Raw genomic sequence first — 24,700 nt, forward strand, 5'->3', positions numbered from 1 at the left:
GGCTTTCATTGTGCAGGTCTGACGGTACCCATGGTGCTCAGCTGCACCTTGGTGGATGGTAACCACACAGTGACTCATGCACTGGGACGCATTTCTCACATAGACTGGCTTTTATTCCAATTATCCATGTGATATGCGATCTACTCTGCAGGGCAACGGTTAGGTATGGGAGAAAACCTAATTCCCCCCCCCCCTAGACGATTGATTGCTATTGCTCCGACTCAGACTCCGCCTTGATTGTCGGCTGCAGTGAAATGTTGTGTGAACTTGGCCGCCTCAGGCTGCTCATTTAAAATGCACTTGTTCTTATAGCATTTGGAGAGGGAGTGAGGAATTGATGCTCCGGCATGTGAGATGTGTGAGGAGCTTAAAGCCTGGTCTGTCTGCGGGTAGATAAGTTATTGTTTCCTTTGTTGCCATGGTCACGATGTTACACTGTCACGAAGCCTGGATCAGAAGCATCTTGATTTTGTGCTCATTTATTTTTTAATGCATCTTTTTAGATTTTTAGAAAAGAGGCACTTTCTCCACATCCCCAAAGGGAGGCTGCTTTAATACCACATCAGTGCGGAGCTGTCCACTGCCCCCCGGTGCTGAAAATGCCACCGAGCAGAATAGGCGAACACAGTCCGAAGGATTTGCACGGAATCGGCATCATCTCCACCAAAGATGATGATGATGATGATGACAACATCCACATTAGTAGCTACATATATGGAGAGGGCTTTCTGTTTTAAATGAGCTGCTGCATCTAAAATAGCTTGTGTTCGACCCTCCCACATAAATAGCACCGATGTGACAAATCCCAGTCACATGGTTTTGTAGGCTACAGCCCCGGCAGTCTAGGCTAGACTCAAGCCTATATTTTCCATTTCGGACAGATGCCAACTCTAGAAAATTCCCCTGCCTGGCTATTGTTCTGCTTTGTCTTAATTTTCCACCCCTCTTCTGCTCTGACATGAAGCTTGCAATGAGTAATCAAGTATGCATAGACAGTCAACTAAAATCTTGATATAAAGGCTATATTACAATCTGTTTTTAATGTGAAGCTATCCTTATTATTTGCCTGAGGCTGAGTTGACAAATACATGTGACAGACCAGCCTTACATAAATCTTAATGAGATCAGGAATTACTCACATGCCTGCTCTGTGATATCTCCCCCTTTTAGCCTGCTTAGACCTTTATGACTCATGGTGCTCAGACCCACCTACTCATAATTTCTCTCAGCTGCCCTCTCCCTGGCCCTCAACAATCTTCCTCTCCATTTTGTCTCCTATTAAAACAACGCAGCGCCTCCTCCTCCTCCTCCCCCTCCTTCTCTCAGCCAGATTAGCCGAGCCTCCCCAGTATGAGCAGCACTGTTCTTTCTTTCTTTCTTTCTTTCTTTCTTTCTTTCTTTCTTTCTTTCTTTCTTTCTCGGAGCTGTGTGGCAGGAGGAGGAATCTGAAGGAGGAGGTGTTGAAGGAGGGATGCTGTGTCTTGCTAACAGTGCTGCTGTTGCTGCTGCTGCTGCTGCTGCTGCTGGCTATTAGCTGAAAACAGAGCGGGCATGCTGTAGCTGCATGAGGCTGGCGTGGCATCATACAGAATCCAGCGGGCACTGCCAGCTATATCAGGAGAGGGATATTTTCTTTCACTCTTTCTCTTCAATTCCTGTTTTCTTTCCCTCCCGATTCGGTATAATCTAATTTTTTCTGTCACCACTGAAGCCACCCACCCACTCCTCAATTTCCATTTCCATTTCATGTTTGTGTGTTTGGCCACTACTGTTTTGCATAAATCCAGCCCACTCCTGTCTTTGATATGTATCACCATTCACATGTGACAAATAACCATGCCATGGATCAGTGTGCATGTGTGTTAATGTGCACACTTGCCTGGTACATATGTGTGTGGGAGGCTGGCAGCACATGAGTTTTGGGTGTAGTAAACAAGAGTTTATCACCAAGGCTTTTGCCAGACAGCTTGTTGTCCTTCTCCAGCAACTGAACTCAGGCTCACATGGTTTCACTACAGTGCGTCATGTTTCTCTACTGTCCACTAATGCTATCACTGCAAAATCATCACTCTACAACTGGATGTCTTGGTACGCCAGAGGTTTTCAAAGTGGGAGGCAGGCCTCACCAGGGGAGCTCCAAACTGTTTCATGGGAGGCTCAGTGAATAGAAAGGAAAAAATATTAACTAAAGTTATTACATTAGATATTTAAAGGAAATCACATAAATGAGCCTAAATGTGTGTGATTTGGTCAAAGAGATAGTTCAGAGATACGGTAGTTTTGGGGAATTTGACTATTTTTCCCACTTTCCCAGAGTCAGAAACCTTTTTTTTAATGTATTTGGTTAAGTCTCAAGTCAAACAGCAGTATTAGGCTATCTTGGCTCAAGTGTTGAGTGTCTGTGGGATCAAATAACATAATCATGATCCCATAGGCATCCAGGAATTGAGCAAAATAAAGCGAAGAACAAAGAACAAAGGTGTGGCGACGTGGGATCTTTTTTCAAGGTTTGTCTGAGGGGAGGCTCACAGTCTCAGACTTTGAAAACCCCTAACCTAGGCCTTTCTTCACCTTTACCTCATTTAATTTGATTTAGAGAGAATGGGTAACAATTTTAAACAAAGTATGTATGAACAGATTTTGAAATTAGCTGAATCTAATATGGAGAAAACCTGCTAAAAGTTTCTGTCATTACCCTCTTGAACCCAGATTTTGTCTTTAAAAGGGATTTTATAGTTAGAAACAATATTCCACATTATAGGTTTTATAAGGTATGAGCAAAGTAACTGTGAGAAGTATTAGTTTGTGATTGCTGCACTGTACACCTGGTTAGACATTATTGGGTGATACTCATCAGCTGGTAGCCAGAGGAAAGAAGTCAGGGGCGAATAAATGAGTCGACAGATAGTTTGACTTAGACATGGGCGACCACGGTTCACTTCCTGTTTCCTATACCTTCAGTCAGCGTCTCCACCGTGTACCAGGACGTTTTGTACACGTTTTTGTACTCCAACAATAACCCTTACTTTACCCACATAGTTGTTGCACAGGAGTCTTTACCAAACTAAACCAGTCACAGCTCAGTGTCAGTGTCAGATCAGTAAACATTGTTTGTTGTCCCAGAAAACAATGACAAATGACATATTTAGTCATTCAGTCTGGAGGAGAATTTAAAGATTTATCAGTCTATTTATATGCCCATTTATTAGACAAGATTCGTTTCAAAGTCTGTGTTTTGGCATTTCTGTTGTGCTTCATCGTCTTGAGCCCATCCAGATCCCAGGCAGCACAGCTCTGCTCCAGAAATGTAAATCCAGGTCAGCTTGGTTAGAGCTTAGCCCCTCTCACAAAGACCAAGATGCAGGCATTACCACGCTCTCATTCAAAGTGGGAGAGCACTAATACAAACCTGAATGAAAGACAGAGACAGAGAGGGCTTAAATGAGAGGAGGAGGTGGAGGAGCAGGAAGAGTCGAAGGAGGAGGAGGAGGAGGACAGGATGGCAGGATGGAGGCTTTTAAATTGTAGCACCATGAAGACTGGCACAGCGGAAAAAGAAACAGTGTTGGCTGTCGTCCATAGAATATGGTGGGAACGGTGCTCACACAAACTACCTCCCACTATCTGAGTAATACTCTTCAGTCTCCCTCGTCTGCTGCGTCTCTGTCTCAGGCGCATACGTCAACGCTGCCACCTGCATACATTAGCCGGGCCTTGGACAGCGGAGTGCCACGACTACCTGGGCAGAATACAAAAACACAGGGGAGGAAGTGTGAGGGCTTTAAATGCAGAGAAGTACTTCCACTGCCTTGCTGCCTCCCACTGAACACACAAAAACCCCTCACTCTTCATCCGCTGGCACGTGGGTTCATCCGTTCAGCCCGGACAAGCTAGCCATTGTGCAGCGAGAGAAAAGCTGAGCCAAGAAAGGCGTATGACTCAGACTTAAGCTGACAATCAAGATAGTGGGAAGGTCTCTCAGCTGTTGTGATGACCTAACCCTAAACCTAACCCTTGGGTATTTGTACGCCGTTGTGGGCGTGTGAGGGTTGGGCACTTTGTATCTTTGTCTGGACCACCAGTTACAGTAAAGAGCTGAAACGATTGGTAGATAAATTGTTTAGTCAACTGACTGAAACACTTTTTGATATCCAATCAATTGTTTTAATCATTTTTCAAGTAAAAATACCAAACATTCCCTTGTTGCAGCTTCTCATCTGTGAAGAACTGCCCCTTGTCTTTGTTTAATAATGTTCAAGTGAACTGGAGATGCCTCCATGGGATTTAGCAAATAATGGTGAACATTTTTAACTATTTTCTGATAATGTATTGACCGAATGATTAATTGAAAAATAATCAATTCTTGTAATTTGAAAATGAAAAATAAATAATAAAATCTGCATTTGGACTGGACTTTTGGCTGAGTGGTTGGCTGATGTCATAGACTGTACATATTCTCAGTTTAATTGTATGGGATCCAAACTACTTGGTTACTTGTTTAGTTGGTACAATGTTGGTAATTCGATCAGTTTGGTGTGTTGTCCAGCCTGAAGTCCTTGTGAGGAAGTGTTGTCATTTATCCTTTGGTTGTATCCACATTCCCTCAACCTGCTTTGTCGACCTCTGCTTCGCAAGTTGTCAACAAATCCCATTCTACACACTGGACTGATAGCTTTTCCTTTCAGAGACACATGTCAAGAAATTGGCCATTTACAGCAAATGGTCAAACATTTAGATTTGGCAGAAAGGACTCATTCTCCCTAATAAACACATAAATGATCATTAAAGAGCTTAGTTCAATCATCAATACCAGAGACTTGGTTCATAAGGAAGAGGTTGGGATCCTGGAGGAAGCTGTGGCTCTAAACAGCACTGGCTGGTTTGAGCAGAGAGGTAGTGAGAGGAATCAGATTATAATGATTGTGTCCTGTATGAATATGATTGGACATCATTAGTTAGCTAGTAGCCAAACGGTTGATGGTGAAGCATGAATAAAGGAGCTGATGCCAATCACCTGCACAGTGCTCTGCTAAAACTATGCTTCAGGCAGTGTGTACTGTATCGTCTGTGTACTTTTACACAGTAATGGTTTTATACTAAGACAAAATGCCACAAAGAGAAAGTTAAAGGTTTTTTCAAACATTTGATGCTTACTTTCGTCGATCTTCCTGGTGCTGTCTCACCACCATTTTGATTCATGTCACTGTGGGACAAAACATCAAGAATCTTTAATAGGTATTCTGACTTTTTCAATGTTAGTGCCACTTTCTTAAAACTACTAACTCTTTACAAAGAGTTTATAAAAGTTGTCATTGTTGGTTTTAACAATGGTTTTGGAATTTATAAACGTTTTAAAAAGCATTAATAACAACATCTTACTTGACTTTTTTTTCATACATGTTCAAAACCTTCTCAGGATTAGTGTGTAGGATGGAACTGGGACAATCTCAGTGACTTTTGTTTCCCAGAATGTCTTTCTGAACTTGTTGCATTCAACACTCATATGTCAAGGAAGGTGATACCAAGAGAAGACATATGTCCAGTTGAGATGTCTCGGTTACTCAAACTGCAGCGTGTGTGGCTGCATTGCATTATGGGCTTTGCGTTAAACTGTCACTGGAGGATTTCTGTCTCTCACTCTGTAGATGGATTGCTCCCAGGGTGATTGTTAGAGGAATGCACAAAGTGTTGATGGGGTATTGTTTTCCTCTATTCTGCAGTGTCACAATATTGCAGTGAGAGGGGATGTGCTGCCATGGAGTACCATAAGATCCGTTTCTGTCACCACCACCTTTGTCGGTTACATGAGCAGGAGGTAAACCTGTGAAACTGAGGTAGATGTGTCAGGAACCACAGCGGAGTTAGTTGATGTCATGTATTTATGTACAAAACAAACAAAAAAACGATTATCTTTATCACTTTTTTTTATCACTTACATATATTAATAGATGTAGAACCTTTACAAATCCATTTTTTTGTGGGTTTATATTTCTTGTTATTGTGCATGTGTGTTGTTATGTCATCTCTGGTTCTTAAGCCTTGACTGTTGGTTGCGTGCTGTGTTTTACTCCTCCTCGTACTGTAGCCTGTCTGTGAGCCTCTCTTTGATATTCGTCACCCCCTGTGGTTGTTTTAAGTGTGCCCCCTGGTGGTTCATCCCTGGGCACTTCAGCCAGGGTGGGGGGTGGGGGGGTTGTTGCCTGAGTTATCCTTCAGCAAAGAAAAACCACAAAATGCAGTCAGACATCCAAGACACATCACCAACTAGAAGCTGTTTCTTTAACAGTGTTTTATTTTTTTTTTAAAGTATGCTTCCTGTATTGGTGAAGGCCACCTATCAAAACAGATGAGCTGCATACAGGAGACAGAGAGGGAGAGGGGTGACTCATATCCCTGTGATGTGAAGTCTCACATTCACACATTCACAGTGAAGTACACACACAGTCAGACACACACACACACACACACTCTCCCACAGACTCTGCTGTACTGTCACTTTGTATTAATTCAGCACACAGCGGGTCCAGCCAGAAGTGAGTGAGGGTGGGGGCGGGGGGGTGGGGGTGGGGGGTGAGGGGGGGGCTGTTGAGGCTTTTGAACAGTGACTGTCAGTGAGAGAGATGGAGATAAAGAAACTGTAGAACGAAGAAAAAACACTGAACTTTGTGTTGCCTCTGAGCTCGTAACACTTCCTTTGTCGTCACATCACACTCGTCTGATACCAACACATTCCTAGAAACCAAATACAGTAGCTCATGTTGTCAGGATGAAACCTTGTAATTCCAGTTTTGGGTTAGTTTTAGAAAAGCTAATCAAGATTGAAGTCAAAGTCAGACATCTTTTCACTAATCTACCATGTTTTATTCACCAAATGTTTCTGGCTATGCTCCTTATCATAGTTGTGTCTGCTCTCTTTTATACAATCCACCATCCCTAACCCTAGTCATGTGACTTTGCAAAAGAAATATATATATTAGTATTTTTCAAAGTACTTCAGAGGAGGGCAGAAAAGCCAGAATATCTGGGGAACAGAGCAGCGGTATAGTGTAAAAGTGTGACTAGTTTAATTTCAGTGAATTTTTATTGCAGCTCACATTGTGCTGCATCATGCTGTGTGCACAATTAGAGATTTGAGAAAAGCAGGACAGACACTTTCATAGTAACTTTCATGTATAAAAGTGTTGTTTATCAGAAAATACCCTGAAAAAAACCAAAATGGACTAACAAGTATTATCTGTGTAGCCAAAGCTCAATTATCTTTAACCTCTGAGCCACAGAGCTCCACTGTTTCCACTATCTATTAAAAGCCCCAGTGTTTTAATGGGTGACATTTTCCTTCATCACCATGAACACACACTTTTATGTTGACTCCGTCCCACACACACACCATCCTGCTGCCCCAAATACTCACTAGAGCACCAAATGTGGATTCATCCGCCGCTTAAAATAGTCCGCAACAAATGCACTATTTCTTCCTGTTTGTATAATGTTTATTAAAAACTACAATGTCCAGTGAGTGAATGATGGTCCAATCTCATCCATCATTTATTCAGGCGTGAAAACTGTGACCCATTATATTTCAGTTTGACAGTGTGGTCATCATCCCTCAGACAGACGGTACATCAGTGTTCAGATGTCTCTGTAACCCGTCCTGGAGCGCAGTGTTTGTTTGATTTATCCACTGGAGGATGCGACCTCTCCTTGCCCCAGCTGACTCTGTCGGCCTCCTGCAGCGCGATGCTGGGAAGTCGAGGAGAACAGTGGACGGGGGAGTGCTCCTGCTGTGCAGCTAATTATCTACAAAACACTGCATGTTTAGTCCTCCACATAGGAAGCTCCCAAATAAAAACATTTAACTTCTGTCACCCAGAGCTTAAAGTGTGTGACTTGACAAGGTGATTGCTCAGCAGCTCTGCAGCCAGTCAGCATCTTAATCAGAGATGCAAAGAGATGAACCGGTGGGAAAATGGAGGGAAAAGGAGCGGAGTGGTGGAGATTAAATGGCAGACGGAGTCAGTTTTTAGACTCCAGGTCTCCCCCTTACCGTCTCAGTGGCAGAGTGGCACATTCATTTTGCGAACTAAATCTCTGTCAGGATGGATCGTAGTTCAGTTCAGGCCCCAAATTAGCATCATCAAAGGCCGGAGGATGATTAATATTTTTGAGCCTGACCGAGACAGAAGACCAGATGGGATGAGGAGATGATCTGTGGCGTAATGGATAGACATCAGAAATAGACAAGAGGTCAGTGGAAGGGAGGGAAGGTTATTTGTTTTTCTAGGAAGAGATAAATCATGAAGACAGTAATGAGCATGAGTGGCTCAATTAAAGGGTCAGTTCGCCCAAATAATAAAGAAACATTTTATCACGTCACTTGACAGCCATACAAACATACTTTGGCTTTTGTTGTGAAATCTCCACTAAATGAAACTTCAGTTCAACACAGTGGAGGTGAATGTCGAGCTCAAAGCATTGACAGTTTACTTCTGAAGAACTCCAGTGCAGAGACTGAGACTTAAGCTGTGTCCCAATTCAGGGGCCACATCCTTCGGGGGACACGAAGGCTGAACAGGAATGACACGGACTGGTCTATGGAGTATTTTCACTTTGTGACACAAATTGCGGCTCCTGTTGCCTAGAAACCTTGACAACACGTAACTTTTTTTCACCAAAACTTGAGGTTTTAAGGCCCTTGGTTTGAACAGTTGTACCGTTAGCTGTTGAACTGAGCTCAAAACCAATACGTACATTTGCAAATGTAAACCTCAGGCTCCTATTTTCATTATTATATTTTATTTCTCCGCCGCATTCGAAGGAGCCTTTGAAATGAGTCGCGCCTTCAAACGCAGCCTCTGAAGGATGCAGACGCCGAATTAGGACACAGCTTTTGTTTCTGAAAAGTCACAAGCTTGTGAGGGTTTTATTATCTACATAGATCACAACAGGTTTTATCCTTTGACCTGTTGATCTGAACGGGGAAAAACTGAAAAAAAAACCCTCCTCCAAGACGTAGAGGCAAGGCAATACAAGTTGCAGCAGAATTAATATTCAGTTAATTATTGTTATTATTATAGGTTTGTCACAATGAGCAACATCTTTCAAATTACACACTCAATCCATCGTTAATAAAATAATAATTTGTGAAGCTTCATGTAAGTTTAAAATATTCAAACAAAGTTAGTCTCAGAACATCAGCACATTAAATCAGTCTACTGGTGATGAGTGCAGCAGCAGTGATTGTTCTCCTCTACACTTTCCAAACACTTCCTAGAAATGGAGTGGCAGAACAACAATGGCTTTATCTGTTGGTTAAAGTCAGCAGCATTTAGCTTAAAGGCATGGTTTAAAAGCAAGTTTGACCTGTTAACAGTGGGTCAGCGTCAGTCTGGGCATCAGCCACAGTGCTGCTATTGATTGTGGCATTTTCATTTAGCAGTTAGTGCAGCGCTGTGGAGACCCAGACACATGACCTCTGGACCCCGATCAATACACAGTTTCATATATTTTACCTATTTTCACTTTGGAAAAGGCTAAATAGAAGTTACAAAACTCTTTACAGGAAGAGAAAAAGGGGAAAGAGGAAGATAAAAGAGATAAAGATCATTTTAGTGTATAATCCATGTAATAAAGTGTATAAGATCAGAGGGAGAAACTGAGAAAACAAATGGGTTGTGTTTTTCAGATTAAAGTTATAATCTGTAACTTTTTCACATTAAAATGTCTAAAAAACAACTAGATCTATGTTCTATATGTTGTGTTCTTACATTTTCCCAATTGTTTCCATCAGTTCTCAAAACAGAGGAAGCTGTGATTTCCTCATGGTAACGCTCTGTTTCATTTGGTCGCCTGTCAGTGACATCATATCCTCTATGTACATGTGTCAGTGTTGTGTTTGCAACACTGTACACTTGTACAAGCCAAACAAAAACTTTAGCAGTCTCAGCTCCCAGCCTCTCCCTGATGTGCAGCATCGATGAAACACTGACTTTAAATGTGAAACTGTTTTATTCAGCGTTTTTAACTGTTATATATATATATATATATATATATATATTATATATATATATATATATATATTATAAATACCTGGTCTGTTTGTTTTGGAGAGGAGGAAACTTCTGTGGATACTTCAGCTTCTAAAACAAACAAACTGGGAAAAGTTGGTGGCAATAGTGGTGAAGACACCAACTGCCATGATCCCACGCTACTTCATGATGTCACCAAACAGCATCTTTTGTTTTGATTCAGAGACCCCTAGAGGCAGAAGTTACATATTTAAGGTAAATAAGGTAAAAACAACAGCACTAACAGCAGTGAGAGATACTAAGTTTCCCCTGAAGAGCCACTAAATGATATGTCTGCTCCTGAGCTGTAGTAACATTTACCGTAAACACTGAAGTTCAACAACTCTGTGTTTAATTTGAACATCTTTCTAATGCTCCAGGAGTTCGTTAACAAGCTCTCAGAGTCAGTGTGTGTCAGCTCACAGCTGAAGTCTCATTAGAGTCGTCAGGCAGACTCTGCACCACGGAGATGTGAATCACGGCTCAGGCAGGTCAAGGTGAGATCGATTCAGCCCAGGCACGTGCGCATCTCCATCACAGCGCAAAGGCGCAGAGATAAGGAACTCTATAGGTCTGTGTGGGTTTCTGTGATGCGGTTGTGAGTGATGGCTGAGGAGTGTGGAATCGTTCATGAGAAATACATGTTTGGATAAAATAGATGCTGTTGGACAGGCCGGTTTATGGCGAGACAGATGTAAAAAGCTCAGTGTCTCACAAATAGAAAATAATCTGACAGCTGTACGGACCACAGGCTGTCTCACAGAGGATACGCTGCCATCGCTGATGTGACAAGAACACCTGTGCATCTATCTTATGTGTTTTGAGTAGGTGTGTGTGTGTGTGTGTGTGTGTGTGTGTGTGTGTGTGTGTGTGTGTGTGTGTGTGGTGGTATGTTTCAGAGCTTGTCGTGGAGCTGAAAGTGCTGCGCCTTGTCAGACACATTGAGGCATGAAGTCCATTACTGTCAGCAGCACATTGAGCTGTAACCTGCCAAGCCTTTGTGCCCCACTGAGTCCCTCGTCTGCGCAGGGTAGACGAAGCCTGTGTATCTGAGGCCAGAAACAAAATCACACACACCCACCAATTCTGTTTCTTCTGGTTTTTCTTTTCATCTAAATTCAGATAAACAGGTTTGAGTGTGGACTGATGAGGTACAGCGCTCTGGATGAAGCAATAGTGAAATATATATTCATCTAATTAGACGGCACTTCACTGCGGGCGTTTTTATTTTAGATAAGGTTGTAGCTGGAAGTAACTGGTGTATTGATTTTGTCAGGTTGCAGGTAAACAAAGCTGGATGTTTCCTCAGTAAAGACTGCACCGAGTGCAGCTCCAGCATTTAAATGAATCAGACTGAGTGCCACTTTATAAACAACCACAGACACGTTATTGCTTCATGAGGTACAAGTTGTAATCAAGGTGCCTGAGCTGGGTCATCCACTAATGGCAGGGTTGGTGGTTGAATCCCTGGCTCCTTTTTTACACTGAACCTCATATCCTGATAGCTGTAGTTATGTTACTATCAGTGTGTGTGTGTGTGTGTGTGTGTGTGTGTGCTGTAAAACCCTCTGGATGAAAGCACAGTATAAATACAACCATTTACGAGTCTTTAGTAACTAAGTCCTTGTTTAAAGGCTGTACTGAAGTGCAATGCAAATTATACATTATATTCTTACAGTTTTAGTCTCCAGTTACTTTAAAGATGAAGGGGCAGGGAGCGACCCGATAGCCAAGAAATAATAACAACAATAAAGCAAGTAAAGGCACAAAAATTCCCCAAGAAATAACAAACAAATGTTAATAGTTATGAAGAGTTCAACACGGCTTCATACATGTATAATGACCAACCACTCCTCTAACCTGAACATCCATATAGGTGGTTTTCATCAACCCTCTGATACGACCTATAGTCATGTCCTGAGATGGCGCCCCTACAGCGGCAGGCGTACCGGACATGGTTGTCACGGTAACAATAATAAAAACACTGACTCTGCAGAGAGTGCTGTACCTACCTACGTCACCGTGGTTACTATAATAATGGTCCTGGCTTGGTTAGGATAAGGCACAAAAGCTATTTGGTTAGGTTTAGGAAAAGGTTGTGGTTTTGGTTAAAATAAGTACTTCCTTAAGATAAGATCTTAGTTGTCATGGTTACTATAATAACAGTCCTGGCTTGGTTAAGCTTAGGAAAATATTGTGATTTGGGATAAAATAAGTACTTCCTCAAAATTAGATGAGCTTTGTTGTCATGGTTACAATAATAACAACGTGGTTAACTTTGTCATACGGTCTTGGGTAATAGAAACAACATAAACAGCTACTTTCACACGGGAATTGAACACCGCTCTCCTGTTTCATATTCATCCATCCACCACAACCTCCCTCTGACGTGGACTTTGTCTCTCTTTATACTACATCACTGCACGTTTCCCTTTGCGCCTGTCATAATTACTACCACCACTAGATGTGGCCTAGCAACAAACGGAACTATGGGTCATAAATTTCCCCTAGGGGATAAATAAAGTATCTATCTATCTATCTATCTATCTATCTATCTATCTATCTATCTATCTATCTATCTATTCATCTATCTATCTATCTATCTATCTATCTATCTATCTATCTATCTATCTATCTATCTATCTATCTATCTATCTATCTATCTATCTAACAACCGGCTGTATAAACGATGTATGGGCTTGTTTTAAAGACACGTGTAATGTGTTCTGTGGCCCTCGAGAATCTTTGTCAAGTCTGAGGAAATTCACCCCTGGTGATGTTGTCTCAGTCTGAGTTTTGGAGACAGGATGTATGGGTGTTTAACCAGACAAGTATGGATGCTGTATCTGTATCTACTGATGCTGATGACATCCTGATGTTTAGCAGGTACATCATTTTCTGTCTTCACTGTCTTATTTTAGTGTCTTAGCATGCTAACATTTGCTGAAAGTACAATTGATGCTGAGGGACATGTCATTAGTTTTTATAGAATTTTGTTGTCAACCGAAGTTCTGGACAGAGTCAAAGGTTGACCTGCTGATGGCTCCAGAGGAAACATCAGAGGCTCACCAGAGTTGTCGGGGTTCATCCTCAGGGAACCCTGAATGCCCGCACCAGATTTCATGCCAGTCCATCCTGTGGTTGCTGAGATATTTCAGTACAGAAACACATAAAAGTGCTTCTGTATATGAGTGCAAGAGTAGACCAATCCGTGCGCTGCTGTGTCACCTCTAATGTGACTCATACCTGCCGGTCCTACCAATCTTGTCTTCCAGTCACATGAGACTTATTGTAAGTCCCAGCTTATGTGTGAGAGAGTGAGACCATGGATTTATTGATCAGCTGCTGATCTCCTTCTAACTAGAGGAAGCAGTCAAACAGTGAATCATCGGAATATGAAGTTGAAACCTGTGTGATACTTAAGATAAGGAACAAAGACGGTTCTTCTTACAAGGTCCTTACTCTCCACATCATTCAAGCACTGTTGATTTTAACTTTAAGTTTTGCAACTGAATGAAGCAAATCTCTGACGTTTGAGGATGTATTCTGCCTGATACTTTACTGAAGGAGCACAGTTCGTTCCAGACAGGAGGCTTGCTCACCGTTCTCCTTTCATCTTGTGATGCACAACCTTGTACTTTGAATCTGAAAAGCCTCCATGAGTCATCATGTAGAAAATGCTGTGCTTTTGATCTTAGCGTTACATGAAATACATGAACATCAACACACACACACGCGCACACACACACACTGTGTACATGAGGGAAATGACAACGCAAGTCTGGTCACTGAAACATACACCTCTGAATCTTTGTGTGACTGTGCAGCTCAGCTCAGCGATGACAGTGAGGGGTGGTTGTGATTATAGTCGACTCCTCCTCAGCAGTCTGCACCCTGCAGCTCAGAGTCTGTCACTGTTTTGACACAGATGAATTCATTTCACCCACATCTCTTGTAAGCGAGCCCCACCTGCTGGTGGAGGTCTGTAGCTGCAGGTTATGACCCTTCGTTGGCTTCCACACGACATAACCAAGTCTCTCTCTCCCTCCCCCCGCTCTCACAGTTATTGAGTCTCGCCTTTTCCTGTTTCTGAGACTTTCCAAATTTAGCCTGTTTTTATCTTTTGGAGTTTCTTTTCTTGTCGTCTCTATCTCCGCTCCTTGTTTCCACATGATAGTGAGTATGAGACAGAGCTGTCAGATACACTACTCCTCTCCTGGCGTCGCGCCACTGGCTTCATTAAAGTTCAGGATTGATTTTGAGATCCTATTGATTACTTTCAAGACTCACTATGGGCTTATATTACTTAACTTCTGACCCCAAATTTGTCTAAGTACATGCAGTACTTTCTAACTTTGTTTTGGAAATAAATTATGGTGGGAACTTAAAATAACCAATTAGAATGTAGCACAGTGTCTGTTTTACATTTATCCATATATATATATATATATATATATGTGTGTGTGTGTGTGTGTGTGTGTGTGTGTGCATACATACAGACATACAGCCTTTCGTTTAATTTCTATGTAACCAGCTGTTGGCTTATTTCTGTATGTAAAAACTCTGATGTCGGTTTATTTTTAGTTTTTAACCGTGGATATTTAAATCGTCTGTCCCTCGGTCATTTAAATATTTTTCTAAATTCTAAATCTCCCGGCGCTTCAATCTGATTGGCTACCGCCGCGAGTCCCAACCCGCAACAGAGAACTAGGATAGGCTGAATTTGTGGAGGAGCCGAGAGACGTGAAGGTTATGTCGAAAAAACAGACGCTGGCCGGAAGTCGAATTCCTTTTCAAAATAAATAAGACTAATGCCATGCTGTCAAGTTATATTAATAGTGTTACTTGTAAACAGGCGCATACATGTTTTTAGTACATATGTTTTTGCAGATAAAGTAGAATAGCAAACATGTTTAACTTGGTATATTGTCTATAGCTAATTTATATAACTATATATAACGAGGACATATGGGCAGAATTTAATTTGTGAATCATTTTACATGTTACATTACAAGTTTACATTTCAGAAATGCAACATGCTGGTCTGTTACACCACGTTTGATGGTGGCAATGTTTCCAGGTGTGATGGAAATAAATACATTTTGTTTAGGTACAGAAACTTGCCAAAAAAAATGTTTGTGTCTGCACAAGACCTCCATGGTATTTAATCTAAAAACTTTTAACTGTGCAGTTTGTTACAGGTAATGTTACAGGTAATGTAGTGGGCAATTCCCACTATCTAACTTTTATATTGTAGGATCCTTGTATAGATCCTTAAATTAAACACGGCTATCATTTTTTCTGCTGTGTTTGTGTTTTTTTTTTTTTTAATATAATCTATCAATGAAAATATGCAGAAGAAGATGTTCTTTGACATGGCATTACTTTACTAACTGCTAATTGGTAATTGAACTTTTCTAATTTTCCTGATCCAGTGTAGTCAGATATATTCCACTAACACATTTCTATGGTTTCTAACTTAACGATTGATGTTTGTTGTATTTAATGTGAGTGTGTGTGGTAAAGTTAAAGTTGAGGTAAAAGCTCTATTCTTTTCTAGTCTGATGTTAGCACAGGAGGCAAATGAAAATGAATCTTCTGGATCCACGGCCTGAGTCTGGCCCACATCTCGGCAGATTCCAGCTGTCATCCTCTAGTAATATATGGCAGCCACAAGATTTTCTGTGTGTGCACCAGAGTTGTTCCACATGTGGAACATCTGACAGTCACGCTGTATATGGGCCAGATTAGGGCCGTGGAACCGAGTGTATACTGGGCTAGAAGAAAAGAAACTTGTTGCCCCAGTGTGGGGTGGATTTATTTTCCAATCTGATGATTTATCTTTTTAAGTATATAGTTGTATACATATATGAATGGGTGATGTCGTGAGGGGGACACTGTGGTAAACAAAACAAACAAAAGGCCACAGTTTGTTTTTCTACATTTTCTACACTCGTTTAAGATGCTTTTATTTTGTAAGTTGAGAACGGAAGTTAGCGGTTTTGTATGGCTGCTTAGTCAGTAGTGGACCGAGCTGCAAACCGTTTGGAACCCTCTCTACCAGAGCGGAGGGCAAGAGGGTCCAGCCCTGCAGAGCAGTTCAAACATGGCGGGCCACGGAGGCGAAGTGATGTGTTCATGGTCCGGGTCTGGGTCCGGGTCCGGGTCTGGGTTTGGGTCTGCCAAAGACTCTTTATCTTTAGCGATGCCCACGTCCGAGGAGCGTAAACCGAGGAAGAGGAGGAGAGCCTTCTGCTTGACCAGGATGAAGCTCCGCAGCGGCTCCGGGGAGCAGCAGCAGCAGCAACCCGCCGCGCACAACAACAACATGCCGTTCATGATCCACTGCCAGATCGGCAAAGAGATCAAACACATCTGCAGCAACTGCCGCGGAGCCGAGCCGCTGGACGGTGAGAGCACGCGCTTCAGTTCAGGAGGAGGTGGAGGTTCTTCTCCTCTGTTTGCATTAGATGATTATTGTCAGCTGTCGGTGGCCGCTCCCTGCCTGCCGGGGGGAATCTGTGCTTCTCTCATGAGCCCTTAATGCTCAGTAACATTAACATTAACCACAGGGTATTTTAAAGAAGCTGCTGGTGGCTTCATGTCTTCGTCGTCTCTTTGTGATGTAGCCTAGATAAAGTGGAATTGCGTGATTTGACATCCAGTTTTTTTGTGGGTCACTTTAGCTTCCCTGTTTGCGTTTTGGTTCCTCGTTCACTTTGTAGAAATACTGTCGTTATCCTCCGTCAGTCTGAGCTGCTTCTCTTCATATAAAACATCTGGCTGAAATGCAGGTCATACTTTCTTTATTTAATTCACTGGTTTAAAAAAACCTGTTCTCTTGGATCATTTAAACTGCAGTGTGTGGAAAGTCACTTGTATTGTGCTTGAATTATTTCCATTTCATGCTGCATGCATCCATTTCTGACAGCTTTAGTAATATTAGTAATAATAATAATTATTATTATTATAAACTTAATTTATATAGCACTTTTCATACACAGGATGCAGCTCAAAGTACTTTGACAAATATAAAAGAGAAAGGGAGTAAAAACAGGGAAATCCTAAAAACAAAAAAACAAACAAGGAAAACATTTAAGAGAAAAAAAAGAAAAGAATATATAAAAAACATAGAAAGCTATATTGAACAGATATGTTTTCCACTGAGTCCGCCTCAGCATCTTTGGCTTCTCTTTGCCTTGACTTAAATAACACAGTTAGACTGAGAGCTCGTCATACAGTTTGTACAGTTCATCAACCAGCTGATTTTAATTTGAAAATCTCTCTCCAGCATTCCTTCATGTCCACAGATCAATACAGTCATGCCAAAGATTGATTATAGTAATACACTGCTTCAATAAGACCCAAGTATTATATATATATATATATATATATATATATATATATATATATATATATATATATATATGTGTGTGTGTGTGTGTGTGTGTGTGTGTGTGTGTGTGTGTGTAAATGTTTGAGTGCAGGACTTTTACCTGAAGAGTATTTGATAACCTGTCGCTTTAAATGACTTTATCGACCCAGATCTTAATCAGAGCTGCAGCTAATGATCATGTTCACCGTTCATTCATCTCTTGTCTTTTTAAAATCAATTATTATCTGTTCAGTTTAAAAGATGTCCTGAGGTTCAGGTGAGCTCGAGGTGTCTTCAGTCCAAACCTTGAAGATACGAAACAAACAAATTCAGTAAATCTCACAGTAGAGATGCTGGAACAGAGCATGTGCCATATTAGTGCTTGAAAAATGACTCAAACTATCAATCAATTACTAACATCTCTGCTGATTAATTTTCTGTCAACTGACTAATCATTGTATTGACTCTCTGTTAAAGCACTTACAACAGAGTCATCACACTCTCAGCATCTTTGGCTTCTCTTTGCCTTGACTTGAATAACACAGTTAGACTGAGAGCTCGTCATACAGTTTGTACAGTTCATCAACCAGCTGATTTTTAATTTGAAAATCTCTCTCCAGCATTCCTTCCTGTCCACAGATCAATACAATCATGCAAAAGATTGATTATAGTAATACACTGTTTCAATAAGACCCAAGTATCTTTCTGAGCGTCAGATGTGACTGTTATTTTACTAAAGCTGATTTTGAATTAGTAGAAAAAGTACAATAAATTGATTTAAATGTCTTCCAAGATCTTAATGCTTAAGTTTAGATCTGCAGTGATCAGTCAATTAATCCATTAGGGATCATTTTAGTCATTTTTTAAGAGAAAATGTATTTAATTTAGTTAGCTTATTTATTCAATGAAAGAAATTCAAATATGCAGCTTGTTTTTTCCGGCCAAAGAGAATCAGTTTACGGCGATGCAGAGAAAAGTAATAGATGTTCACATTTAAGACTTAAACAAATCAATCAACAAAATTGTTTTCCATTTAATTTTCAGTCAATCATTCTGAGTAAACCCAAAACATATTTCTGAACCAGACTCCATGAGTGGACTAAGAACCTGGATCAGTCGACTGCTGAGAAGCTTGAGAACCTCTCACAGTTGTTTGGCTGCTGTTGTTGAGTGAGTCAGTGTTTTGAGGCTGTAGTCAGATAACAGACCCGGGGTCAGGCTGAAAGAATGTGGCCCTACAGTGTGAGTGAGCCTGAGCCCTCTGACTCACACGGCACTGCTGGGGGGTGGGGGTGTTTTATTTTGACAGGGATGAGCCGAGAGGGAAGATTGCTCTTCACCTCCCTGAATCCAAATCCACTAATGCTGCATAATGATACTCAAGTAAAAGTGTACAAGTATAATCAGGAACTTGTACAGTAAAATGACCTTATATGAGTCTGTCATTAGATTTTTAACACTCATGTCTTCAGCAGCAGCTTACCTTTGTAGTTGGTTGAGGTGGATCTAATGCTGATTATTTGCCTAATTGATGGAATAAATTGAATGGTTGTCAAAACCTGAAAATTACTTGAAATAAATTTAATTTGGTTAGATTTAAATGACTGGAAGGAAAAGCAGCTGGATCAATTAAAAGTTTTTGCATTTTTACACGAAAAATTAGTCAAAACCTGAAAAATAGTTGCCAATTAATTCTGAAATAATTGTTGTTAATGGACTAATTCTTTCAGGTCTACTTGTATATGCAGTTGAGTTGTTTAGTTTATAGTAAAGCAACATATTTTATAAACCCATCATATGTTTTATAAGTAAAATTATAACCAGTAAAGTAAAGTGAGTAAGAGTATAAGGAGGCATGAGGAGAGCAGTAAAGTAGCAGTGCTTCAGATTTGTATAAATGTTGTGCAGCTGCTGAAAAGACATGGAGAGAAACTCTTCTGTTACTGGTGCAGAGACGTTTTCTGTTTAGCTGTGACTTTCACACCTGAGTGTTACACCCACCAACGTCAGTCAGACTCTCGCCCACTGCAGCAGCTGGGAGGGGAGGTGGAGGTTTTGGCGAGGGGAGGTGGGGGGGGGTTTAGGGGTGAGGATAGCACGTTGTTGAAAGGTTTCTCAGTTGTGGCTGCTGAGCTGTAACAGATTTAAACTGATAACCCCCCCTGTAACAAGGTCTCCTCTTGGCTGCAGCTGCTCACTGGTTTCCAGTCTCACCGTTTGTTTTTGCTCTGACGTTGTTTTCAGGTTTTATTTTCGGCTGTCGGTTCTGGTCCAAACAGAAGAGTCTAAAATTATCAGAAATATTAATGTGAGTCAGGAGCTGTTTGATCAAGGATCATAAATCTGACAGATGGAGCTACGGTTGTGTTGAGAGTCAGTCTGCGGTCGTGCTTCGGTCCTGGTTGTTGCTGTTCGTTTATTGGTCTGTTAGTTTGCAGTCTTGAGAGAAGTTTAGACCAACTTTGACAACGTATGAACGTGTTATGATCCATGTCAGTCTGAACACACTGCTGGGGTAGTCGCTGTTAACTGAGGTGATTGAACCTGCAACTTCTCTGTTACATGAGTTCAAGTTTAACTTTATTCGTCTTATTTAGGTTTACACAAGGTTAACAGTATAATGAAATGTGTGACAAGAATCCGGTCAACTCGGCAATAAAAACTAGCATATTATAAATGAAAAATAATAGAATTTAAAAAAAAAAAAGTTATAAAAATATAAATAAAAGGTGTGTATGACGCACATAAGTATAAGTCATTGTCGCTGGCTCTGGTGGTGCGTGCAGCCAATGTTCCTGTATCATCTGCCAGACGGACGCCAACTCGGATCCGTCCACTTGTATTTTTCCTCTGTTTGTAAACGTGTGTGTGTCTGCTGACGCTCGTGTGTGTGTGTTTACATCCACTGCTGTCTGCTGGCTTCCTGTGTTTCTCCCTCATCCATCGCCGCTGGCGTTAGAGTCTGCCTCGTAGAGCAGGATGGTGTGTGTAATGGGAAAAGTGTCAATTTAAATGCACGCTGTACTGAACGGCCTCCGGCTTCAAACCCCTCCCTGCGGGAGCAGCTCAGGGTCACTGAATGGAAAAGGTGGAGGAGGAGTAGAAGTGTGTCATGGATGTTTACAGTCTTCTGTTTTTTTTTCTTGCACACATTCACTTCCTCCTGAGCTTCTTCTTCTCTGTGGGAGGTTTTGTTGCAGCCATTCTGACACTCTCTCTCTCTCTCTCTCACCATGATGAAGAGCGATCCAAATGAGCTTTACCTGACTTGATAATGCAAAGCCCCCTGGGAAACATTTGAGTCAACAATCATCTATTTCTAGTTATTGAAGGAAATATGCAGCATGATAATGGAGTAATTTGTTGAAAGCACCAGACAAAGCAACAACAAATAACATATTAATAAATGCAAAAAAGCTTTTCTCCCTCACGTTTATGTCAACACTGGTGTTATTTTATTTTCATATAACCTCTAAATATAGAAACGAATAATATCAAAAAAATGTAATCAGTTTAAATCAGAATTGATTTTCCTGAAGATTTCCCTTGTGAAGTATGAGACAGGTGTAATTTATGGGTGATGGATTGATTTCATGTGACAAACGAGGGGTCACTGGGCGGGGGTGGGGGGTGGGGTGGGGGGGGCAATGAGTTCAACTGCTGGTTATTTTCATTATTGATGAATCTGCAGAATATTTTTCCATTAAAGGTTTGGTTTATAAAAACGATTGATTATCAGTTAAGTTTCTGCTGCTCATTGGTTAATTGCCCAATCATATATAAATATATCTACTGTTATTGTGCTGCAGGTAAAAGGAGAGAAACATATTAGTGACAGTGCTTTTCACCTTCTCGTTAACGACCCTGCTGTCCTCACTCTGTTCTCCAGCTGAGGAGGTGGAGAGGTTGGCAGCGATGCGCTCTGATTCGCTGGTCCCCGGCACACACACGCCTCCTATCCGCCGCCGCAGCAAATTCGCCACCTTGGGACGTCTGTTCAAACCCTGGAAGTGGAGGAAGAAGAAGAGTGAGAAGTTCAAGCAGACGTCTGCAGGTGAGAACCAACCGCACCCCCCACCCCCCCGGCTCCCACTCCTGCCTGTGGTAATCTGCTGCACCCACAGCAGATAAATGTCTCCCTGCTATGCCTCCTAGCAACAGTGGCAATGATGAATGTGATCACAGAGGTGCCGTGCTGCGGGGGGGTGGGGGGGTGTATGGTGATATAGTAGCAGCAGCAAAGATCTACTGTGTATAATTATGGTTATGTAAGGCTGGTAAAGCAGTGGCAGACCTCAGGTCAGCTCCTGCTGCTGCTCTGTCAACCACAACATCAGCCTTGCTGAGCCTGGGTGCCACTCAACGGTCTGGAGGATGAACTTTTCAACAGTTGACGTAATTGGAATTGGTAGGGTACGGTGTGGGTCGTGTGTTTGGAAGGTGAGATGTTTTAATAAAGGTCTGTGGATTAGAATAATAATGATAATAAAGACACTAAAATCATTTCAAAAAAGAAGAAAGTAAAATAAACAATTACAGATAAACGTACAAAGACAAGAACATATTCACAGATCGCTGGAAAACAAAAATGTGAACATTCATGTCGTCACAGAGAAAAAGATCCCGTGTGAAAATAAAGCAGATTTATTTGACTTAGTTCAAGCATAGAGGCGAAAAGCTGTTAATTACCGTCTTCATCAGAGATGTAAACACACCATAAGAGGAGGAGTCGATAATTAATGTTCACTGCAGCAACAAATTAGCTTTAAGTGGTGATTGTCAGCGCTCCACTGCGCCGCCTCTGTAACACTGAATCAACTCGGTATCTGAGGAAACGTGGACGTGTCTGGTTTCAGAGCGACAATATGCACCGAGCAGTAAACTGCGAAACAGAAAAGAGTTTGACTCGGATGGAGAAATGGAAGCTGTTGTTGTTGTTGTTGTTGTTGTTTCTCCGCTGGCTCAGTCGTTCCACTTCCTGTTCTCAGTGAGAGACACGGACACAGAGCCGAGGGTGACGAGAGGCTTCCTGCAGCCAAGCTGTTCTCCCAGCTGTCACAGCACGACCGGCGTTTTTCTGCTCAGACCTCCCTCCAAACAAAACACACTGTACATCTTACTGTACACTGCTGACCACACAGGGCGCACATGTTGTGTTCACCATGTGTTATTACTGGACTCTTGCCATCATTCAGCCATGGTGCTTTCAATCATGTGGGCGTCCAGGCTCGTTGTGTTTGGACACCAAGAAAAGCAACCAGGCTTTTCCTGAAGAAGAAGAATTATTTTTTTTATCAGGACTGGGGTGTGTGCAGGGTTCCCACAAAACATATGACTGAATAGATGAAACTCACAAACCTTTTGTTGGATAAAAACAGAAATTCTCCATTTTGTTTTTATGCGTTCTGGAAAAAAAGAGTAAAAACACATTTCCTTTTAATTAGTTTCCTTGATTGTTTATCTGATCAGGCATTTTGGTTGATTACTAAGCAGGGATTAAAAATAGATAGATGGATAGATAGATACACAATTCCACAAGTATACAATAGGTATGACACACACATATATGTATGTGTGTGTATAATAAATAAGAAGTGGGAAGTAATGTAAAAATCTTTGGCCAAAAATATCTTAATCTCAGTGAGATCACCTGATTAAATAAAGGTTATTGATGCAAGATGTTCAAGAATATGTGTCAAAAATGCAGCACTCATATTTACCAGGATTAGATACAGATCTGAATTGAACGCAGCTACTGAATGTGCAGATTGTACAGAATATACAAACAGCAGATGAAGTGAAAAGTCAGTTTGATCATTTAGCAAAACAGATTTTAGAACAGACTGAAATGTGGCTTTAGTCTTTCAATATAGTAGTTGAGCTTTAATTTTGAAAGGGCGGCCACATTCCAACATCAATAGAGAAACATCCAGCTGGAGGTGAAGTGTGTGCGTGTGTGCGCGCGCGTGTGTGTGTGTGCGTGCCTGCGTGTGTGTGTGTGCAGCTCAGATGTTCAGTCACAAGATCATTACTGAGCAGCAGCAGCAGCGATGGAGGCACAGGTCCTAACAAACGTCTGCTGCAGCTCATACATTCCTCTGCACTGATCACATCCTCAGCGCCTCACAGTCTCATGTCCTCTGTGATCCTCAGTGCTGGAGAGGAAGATGTCCACGCGTCAGAGCCGAGAGGAGCTCATCAAGAAAGGAGTGCTGAAGGAGGTGTATGAGAAAGGTAACAGGAAACAGCTGATCAATCAAATCTGAAATAAAGTGCTGAAATGACCACTTGATTAATTAATTAACTGATCAGACAGGATTTAAATTAAATTATTCATCTTTTTTGGGTTGTTTTTGAAAGTGTTTTTTTTTTTTTTCTTCTTTTTGGATCTGCAATGATTAGTCAATGAATTCATTAGAGGATCAACAGAAAACTAATTGGCAGCTATTTTGATAGTTGATTAATAACTCTTTTTTGCCGGTTCCAGCTTCTCAAATGTGAAGATTTGATCCTTTTCTAAGTTGAACATTAGCTTTCATTGTTGGAATATCTTGTGGTTTTCAGACTTGGTCGTTGGGCAGTAATCCAATATTTATGTAGTTTTCAGTGGGATCATGATGATGTTATAATATGTTACTTGACTGACAAAATTGTGGTGTTGAATTATTTCAATTATTATTTCAAGGTGACAGAAGTTATTGCTTTTCACATGTGCAGCTTGTGATAGGCATTTATCATTATTTTTGACATTTTATGAACAAAATCAGTCATTGATTAGTTGAGAGATTTTTTTATTAATTATTTAAGTTTTTAATGTCAGAAAATGGATCATCCTGAGTTCTCACAATCTGTTTGTTTGTCCAACTGAAGCCAAATAATTTCAGTTACAATGAAACAAACTAGAGAAAAGAAACAAAAAGTCCCATTTGAGAAGATGGAGTCAGTGAATGTTTGGTATGTTTGCTTGATAATTGACCTAAGCGATTAATTGATTAGCAAACCTGGTTAATTGAGTAATTGCTTTAGCACTAGTAGCTCTAAACTGTAGTAACTTGTTGCCAGATCCACAGTTTTCCCCTTCTCCCCTCCCCCCTCTCCTGCTCTGTCTTCCTCTGCAGACGGATCATCTCCATCTGTACGGGAGGAGGTGAAGATGGAGAACGGACGCTCCCCAGTGCTCGGCTCCGGCCTGTCAGAGTCTGATGGTGCTGAAATGATGGAGGGAGCAGCCGCAGGTGTAGGTAGGCAGCAGAGCCGCAGC

General features: G+C 41.3%; 1 protein-coding gene across 2 annotated transcripts in view; it reads left to right on the plus strand.

Annotated features, from left to right (window-relative positions):
• LOC130170786 (phosphatase and actin regulator 1-like) overlaps positions 1-24,700 on the plus strand; it is a 34,660-nt gene that overhangs the window by 536 nt on the left and 9,424 nt on the right. Inside the window, exons 1-4 of one of the 2 annotated variants that reach the window (XM_056378419.1) lie at positions 16,107-16,474; positions 21,329-21,493; positions 23,593-23,673; positions 24,558-24,680. In XM_056378419.1, the coding sequence (XP_056234394.1) occupies positions 16,171-16,474; positions 21,329-21,493; positions 23,593-23,673; positions 24,558-24,680 (673 nt within the window). In that variant the 5' untranslated portion in view covers positions 16,107-16,170. Of the gene's footprint in view, positions 1-16,106; positions 16,475-21,328; positions 21,494-23,592; positions 23,674-24,557; positions 24,681-24,700 lie in introns of those variants that run through there. The other variant, XM_056378420.1, reaches the window with a different exon arrangement.

Source organism: Seriola aureovittata, chromosome 6 (assembly GCF_021018895.1).
Source record: "Seriola aureovittata isolate HTS-2021-v1 ecotype China chromosome 6, ASM2101889v1, whole genome shotgun sequence".
NCBI lineage: Eukaryota > Metazoa > Chordata > Actinopteri > Carangiformes > Carangidae > Seriola > Seriola aureovittata.